General features: G+C 34.4%; 1 protein-coding gene across 1 annotated transcript; it reads right to left on the bottom strand.

Moving 5' to 3' along the window:
• Window positions 1–213: 213 nt before the first annotated feature.
• LOC123546714 (uncharacterized) lies at window positions 214–3,489 on the bottom strand. Its single transcript, XM_045333210.2, has one exon. The coding sequence runs from the start codon at window positions 2,288–2,290 to the stop codon at window positions 1,529–1,531; it is 762 nt and encodes a 253-aa protein (XP_045189145.2). The 5' UTR covers window positions 2,291–3,489; the 3' UTR covers window positions 214–1,528.
• Window positions 3,490–8,176: the final 4,687 nt, after the last annotated feature.

The following is an 8,176-nucleotide window of genomic DNA, read 5'->3' as shown; positions in this document are numbered from 1 at the left end:
CTTTCCCAACTAAAAATGACTAACATTGGGATATATATAACATAAGTTTTTAATCGCAGTTTTCGTTATTTCATTTTGAGTATGAAATACATTTGTGGCTATTGAACAGTGATTCACTTCCCCAATTTTTTAATAGATTTAAGAATTAAGTAAATATGAATTATGGATTTCCAATACCTAAATATTGGAAATAGTAAACGCAGTCAAATATGATGCATATCAAGGAATTTAATGATAACATTTATGACACACTTATTGAAATAGATACATGTACAACATTTTAATTTCTGACTATTACATATATAAGCTGCATATACATTTGAACACGTCATAAATGTGATTGTAATTGTAGCTATTTAAAGCTCCAATATAAGCACCCGTTTCCATTTATTTGCACCAGTTTGTTAATAAATACACAAATGCTTCTTAATTCATTCATTTTCGTCACTAAAGATACATACCAGCTAGAAGCTGATACGCTATTCTTGAACACCATGAATCTCTCACGAATCCTCCATATGTATGTATTTGTACATAGATTATACATACAGTTGAAACTCGGTTTCTCGAATTCCAAAGGATAGAACTCTTTACTTTGGGATAACCGGAATTCAACTTAAAATTACAATTTGTTTTCGAGACGGGACTTGATACTATCTTCGAGATAGCCAGAAGTTTTGGATAAGCGAGTTTGAGAAATCGCGTTTCAACTGTATATGAGCCGTGCCATGAGAAAACCAACATGGCGGCTTTGCGACCAGCATGGATCCAGACCAGCCTGCGCATCCGCGCAGTCTGGTCAGGATCCATGCTGTTCGCTAACAGTTTCTCCAATTTCAATAGGCTTTAAAAGCGAACAGCATGGAGTCTGAACAGACTGCGCGGATGCGTAAGCTGGTCTGGATCCATGCTGGTCGCAAACCCACTATGTTGGTTTTCTCATGGCACGGCTCATATAAATAACGCATTTTAAGGCGATATCAATTAATTAGATTAAAATCTCAGTATCTTAATATAATGTTCATTATCATATTATTGTATTATCCAAACGTCAAAGGCCGAGGGGTTTTGCAACATACCCTGATCTACAGTGTGGATCTATCACTGTGTCATTATGAAAACAAATATCTATCCACTGTCCTATTATATGATCAATTTAAAATGTGATAAATTCAAGTGATATCAATAAAATAACTTGACCAGCCTTGACAATCTTTCGTACTGATATTTGTGATGACAGCGTATATATTGTACGTCGTGAGAAATAAAATGCTGTATATTACTAGAAAAAGCGAGAAAAATCCGTAATGGCTCGTCAGTTAAAATGTAAGCTGGTGTAATAAACCACGGACTGTAGAAGCATGTCCCTTTAAATAGTATCGTATCACTATCATATAATTGAACATTGTATAAATCACGCATTTCTTAATAGATCAATAAAACTATTGTTCGGCTTTTCCAAACACTTACATTTAAGTGACAGTCGCTTATCTATTTAACAAACATTCATTGATATCAAATTCTTAATCTAATCATCATAAATCCAGTTTGCAGTAGTATCTATATTTTCCGTTTTATACACGTGTCCTTGCTGAGATTTCTGAGTTCTTTGAGATGATCTGATCCACTGCTCAGTTTTTACTTTAGTTGGAACCTTTAGTTTGTTCAGTGATTCCAAAAGCCCTGGAGTTACTGGTCGGTAGCGGGACCGACAAGGGTTAAATTTATTATACTTTGTTTGGTTTAGGAGTTCTTCGTATGGGGCACCAAGTGCTCGGTCCTCATCGTGACAATCCGTCGATGGTGACGTCATACGAACGCCATTATGATTGACAGCCACACTTGTTTCTAGATTAAATTCCATTATAATTTCAGGAAGACTGATATTTTGATTGCTGGACTTACGCGTATATCCATATGTACCATTCCTAGATATGCTGTCCGTACGTCCGCTCTCGTCCGCAATTTCTATGTAAGAATTCGGACTGATTGTAGGTTTATATTGCGATTTTTTATTTTCACTATTACTGTGAATGTTAACATATCCCATACCGCGTACAGACCTTTCTTTTGAATTTAGTCGCGGAAATTTAATTTCCGGTTTCATTCGTTCACCTAACAAACACGGTGCACTGTATCTCACATCCCATTGTCTTGTATAAATAGAATCTACCAAATTCCGTCGCGCTGTTTCTTTCCTTTTTAAAGATCTTTTCTGTTGAACACCCGTTACCACGTGTTCATGCATTTTTTCACTATTATTACTGTCATTTTCTGAAGTCATATCCATTCCTTTCTTAAAGTCCTCGAAGAAATCAACGTTTTAAGTCAACATTCTTCAGTTGGAGTATAAATATAAATGTCCATAAATTACTACGATCTATTTCTTTTATCAATACGTTTCACTGAGAGGTCGATATTTTGATATCACATTTTTATTACCTCTTATCATGTTTATTCACTTCACAGTGTCCTACCGACCATTAAAGGTTAATGTATCAAAATAACCAAGCCGGTCCCAAGAAAGAAAATTCTTCAGTATCGAAGAAGGTTAATGTCCAACCACAATGAATTCGTGCATTTGGGATCGTAAGTAAATCCTGTTTACCAGCTGATCAACATATTCAACAAAACATTGACTTTCAAAATACGTCAATACTTTTCAATAAACGCAATAACACATACCTTTGTGGTTAATACTTCTGCATGTGTGATTTTTTTCCTATAATTCTGTATGTATTTTAAGATCTAAATATCCTCAATAATTCATCATTCTGTCACTGAAACCTTCTGTTCTGAGACTGATGATTGCCTTACTTATTACTGATGTCCAGATAACTGATGTACCATAAACATTGACCTTTTAAGATATGGCCATAACTTTTCAAAATTTGTTTGACATGGAAACCTTTAATTTCTGTTTTATAGCATTTTCCGATTGTTCTTGTTCGTTCATATCCTTTTTTTCTGTGACTAAAACTTGTCGCTTAAAGCATTTTTATTTATGTTAACATTCGAGCAAATTGTTACTGCATCAGAGATATCCACGTGTGCGGAGAATACATGACATAGTACATTCAGTTGGCATGTGTGTTTCGGTTTTACTGTGTAAACTTCCAATATATTTATTTATCGCATGTGAAAACACTGTCATAAATATGTAACTGTTATCCAAACTATAATAAAATCGATCAACTGTCAGAAATATTCGCACTTAAAAAAAACAACAACATTTTTCTGTCCAAGAAAATCTTCATATTCCGTTTCGTTTTTATAACATTTTAAAACGAAAATTGATATGTTTTAAATCACCCTCTTCAAAGATAAAACCGCTTCTGTTCAAACGTGACACACCTTTCTATTTATTGTAAGAGATAAGTTCGTATGTCAACATTTAAGAAACTAATTGAATGATTTTTCAAACAACCTTTATTCATTCCATTCTACGACATGTTATATAATGTTTACATTTAAGCTTCCAGTTTAGTGCTTTATCAAAATGCAAATATTAAAATACACGGTATTAAAATAGTTGTAAATATTTTTGACCCTTTAAATTGATTTTATCAGTAATAATCGGCGCACGATCTACAAATAATCTATATCAATCGGCAATTGATTTTTGAAATAACCGAACAAATTAATTTAATAAAACAACTTTATATTGTATTCTGTTAAATGTACCATAACTAGTTTGCTGTAAGTACAAGCCGTTTAACCCTTACCCTACTAAATTTCTGTAATGAACTTCTCCATCTTCCAGTTTGAACAGTACCATAATTAACTGGTAAAAGGGGTGCTTACCAAAAAGATTAGACTGTGCGGATGTGCAGGCACTGGTCGCTAAGGCAGAATCACATGCCGCTAGCACGCTAAGGGTTAATAAAGTTGCACACACAAGCGGCGAAATAAATATTACGCAAATATCCTGGCTAAACATAATTATGCTAAATGTGATGCCATATTTTTCAGCATCAATCAAATGGAAAACGGACGGTACAAATACCGATATCCTTTCGAATACCCATCAATATTTCTAAAATTCAGACAAAGCTACGACATGAAATTTAGTTTGGCATAAAATAACTAAAATAACCTCTTCAACAAATAATTTATTTTCAGGCATATATATATAACAACATTGAGCAGCACCATGAGAAAACCAACATAGTGCATTTGCGACCAGCATGGATCCTGACCAGACTGCGCGTTCGCTAATGGTTTCTCTAATTGCAATAGGCTTTGAAAGCGAACAGCATGGGTCCTGACCAGACTGCGCGAGTGCGCAGGCTGGTCTGGATCCATGCTGGTCGCAAATGCACTATGTTGGTTTTCTCATGGTGCGGCTCAATTTTGTTCCCTGCTGTGACAGAAATAAAGTCACCATTTTCCGCAAGATTCATATTTTGAGCAAACAATAAATACCTAAATAACTTACACATTGTAAGTACTAGACCGATCGTCTTTTCACATTAACTCAAATAGAAATTGAATTTCATAAACATTTCCGTTTAAAAAATGAATTTAAATAATTCGTACCTATAGAATGTTTGAAGAGTATTATATTTCAGTAAATTTCATTTACCTTTAGCTTGTCATCAATATTAATTTAAGAATTCTTTATGTGAATAAAATAAGTTATTAAATAGAAACTTAACTAGGTTTCTAGCTTGTCAGGGCACGTGGATCAGTATAGAAAAAAGGGGGAAAAGGAAACGCGAGTTTTCTTCTCGATTTGAATAATAAAATTGAATATGAGAACTCCAAGAAGCATTGAACGAACAAAGCCTTCTTTAATATTTGAACTGAACGAAATAAAATCAGCCTGGATTGATATTGTTTACCGTACATATTTCTTTATATTTTATTCAATCCACCAAATGCACACTGTTCTTAGATTAAAAACTATGAAAAACGGTATGACGAATCTAGAATAACATATTTTAGGAGATGTAAGTATAAACTATTTTCTACAAATAAGTGTGAAAAATGCGAAACTACATAATAAGGGACATGAAAATGAAAAAAGTAGTATTAAACAACTTTTTAAGGATTTAGTCAGTGTCCACAAAAGGTCTAAAAGTATTATTGATCATTTACACACAAGCAATGACAGACATATCAATGATATATCTGTTTCAGATTAGCCAATAAGTGATCAGTATCCAAGTTGTGTATCGCGGCCAACGAACATATGAGCCGCGCCATGAGAAAATCAACATAGTGCGTTTGCGACCAGCATGGATCCAGACCAGCATGTGCATCCGCGCAGTCTGGTCAGGATTCATGCTGTTCGCTTTCAAAACCTATTGCAATTAGAGAAACCGTTAGCGAACAGCATGGATACTGACTAGACTGCGCGGATGCGCAAGCTGGTCTGGATCCATACTGGTCGGCAACGCACTATGTTGGTTTTCTCATGGCGCGGCTCAAATTTATATAGCAGTATATCCGTATATCAGTTACTTAAGAAATAATATATCTCATTTAGTGATTTGTCGCTGAATAAATCATTGTTTGGAGTTCAGATGCGATTCTAACACGTTACCAAAGACTTTAAAGTACATCCTTGACGGCATTCATTAAATATTTGCCCGTTTTCAACGGGTTTCGTTTCCAGCGCGCCGCTATGCCGAATCGGATCGTGTTAGAATAGACATTATTCTATGTTTTCAAGATAAATGGTGTTATGCCATCCTTTCCGATTAATCCAATGTGTAGAACTACATTAATTTGTTCATAAGGTTAGCTTTTTGTAAAAGCTATTCACCCTTTATTATGCTTATGTCGACATAACAGAGACTGAAAGATCTGTGAAGTTCATATACCATTGCACAATTACATAAATGGGGAATAACTTTCATGCAGAAAGAGACTCTTTGGGTTTATGTATTGCAATAGCTGACTCTCAGCTTGAACACATATCTAGGTATACACTGGGATAAAATGTTCATTCCGTTCTGATTGATCCTGTTATTGGCCATGGTAACAGAATTCTTTCCTATGCAGTTTTGTTAGTATTGATATCAAGGTATATGATAACCAGATACAATTCACTGTTATATTTCATTACTATAGGCATACAGACACTAAATAGGAAAATGGCGCGAAAAAAATGGTAGTGGCATAATGGCGGATTCAAATAGTCCTCAGTTCTTTTGCTCTGTAGAGCTATTTTCCTTTTTCTCTTTGCAACTGTTTGCTTAAATCACATGGCAGATCTATGCTTGACATGTAGGTAGCATTTTGAATAATGAAACAATAACATGACCGAATTTTTCTTGGATACTTAGATCATACTCCACCATTATTTGGGGTCACATTTTTAGCTAAATTTGCAGTTTGTGTGTTTGACTGAAAAGAATTCATACGGACACCATTATTTACTATTTGCAAAGAGGAATTTCCTTTCAATTTTTAAGACATTGAGTTTTGTATTTTCACTTTTTAATTAAGGTAATAGATTTAAGCATGTTACACTAATCATGTTTCTTAGCATTCTGTACATATCTTACAGACTCCAATAATTCAACAAAATATCATCCAAAATTCTCAAAATATGCAAAGAAACACTTATTTCGGACAAAACATTAATTTCATTTAATAACTTTAAGGCGAATGCGCCACTCAATATGCAAATGTCGATCACAGAACACTATACTTGCTTGTAATTGTCCATTCGAGTCTACCTTTATAATAGTGTGAAAAATTTACATGTTGTTGTTGTTGTTCCGAAACTTTGAAAATATGTGATAAACTAATGTTTAACGCGTAAGTTACGTGCATAAAGGGTGGCAGTACAATCCTACCATACTTACAAGTGTCACTGTTTCGCTGAAATACGTGCAATAAGTGAATATATATACTTGCTTTAAACAGTATTTATTCATTTCATAGTACGCGTTTTACGAATGTCATTGGACTAGGGAATAAGGCGTCTTTTTTTCTGACATATGGCTTTGGGTCAACACAACATTCTGTTTTATTGCATGTCAGAATTACTATACTATGCCCGGGTAGAAATGATGATGGTTTCTAAATGCTTGTGCCACGTTTGCAGGAAAGAAACATCTTAAATGAAGTGCGAAATGTTTTGTTTGCAAGACCGTAAATAACCCAGTTAGTGCACACACTATATCTTGAAATATAAAAGGCGCAACATTTGCCCGCAAGAGAATTGAACATATTACAAACGGTAGCCTGCAGGCTACAAAGACAAAAGTTATAATTATCATCAACATATCTTTGCTTATCTTTCGACCAATGACATTTTGCAGGTGTTTCTTTTGATTTTCCATATAACGATTCCATACAGCACAAAATTTATAAAGACTACCGATTGTAACCATATCACATAAACGATCTGAAACTCACGCGGTTAAGATAGTCCCTGTTCTACATACAATTGTATTTTCATGTGGCTCCAGATTTGGCAAAATTGCTGTCAGACTTGCTATTGATATTACCCACATGGTAGTTAAGAGATCACATACAACTTCCGTTTGTGAATGTTTACTAGTTGATTCAGTGGGAAAATGACTGTCCGAAAGCGATCAAAGGGCATTAGTAAAGAGGAAATTAAACAACAGTACGAGATTAGAACTCCAGCAGGTTTTGCAACACAAAAATACCAATTTTGTTGCACATTCGGGACTATTTCCTCGTATATAAATAATAGCAACCACACCGCTAACAACAAGTCGGCAACTGCTAAATTTCCAACGAAAATATACATACTACCTTTAAACTGAATTAGAAACTTAATTGAATTAAAATATTTCCAAATATTGTTGCAGTGCAGACTATCACATTTACAGTAATTGTCGTAATACTGAACGCCTGCGAAAGCATGCAAGAAAAATCTTCATTCGTAAAACTGGATGTTTCCACCATATTTAAATACTTGGTAACCGGTTAATTGTCTCCATCTTGATCCTCTGAAATAAAACGGGATGGAAAACGTTGAAACAACGGAATTACATCGATACATATTTCTATGAGACAGTTTATTTCAAAAATCAGTAATTGTGTGCCATATAGTGCTGCTCCATAAATTGAAAGGGATGAAAACGAAAAGAAATATTTATTCTTGAAACTTTTTTCAGAATGCTACCTTGTTGTGTATGTGGTCTTTAAATACTTGTCCAATTATTTCAAGCTAGTCTTTCGTTAAACG

This window comes from Mercenaria mercenaria, chromosome 9 (assembly GCF_021730395.1).
Source record: "Mercenaria mercenaria strain notata chromosome 9, MADL_Memer_1, whole genome shotgun sequence".
NCBI classification, from domain to species: Eukaryota; Metazoa; Mollusca; class Bivalvia; order Venerida; family Veneridae; genus Mercenaria; species Mercenaria mercenaria.
The sequence above is the reverse complement of the archived record's forward strand: the minus strand, read 5'-3'. Positions and strand labels throughout refer to the sequence as shown.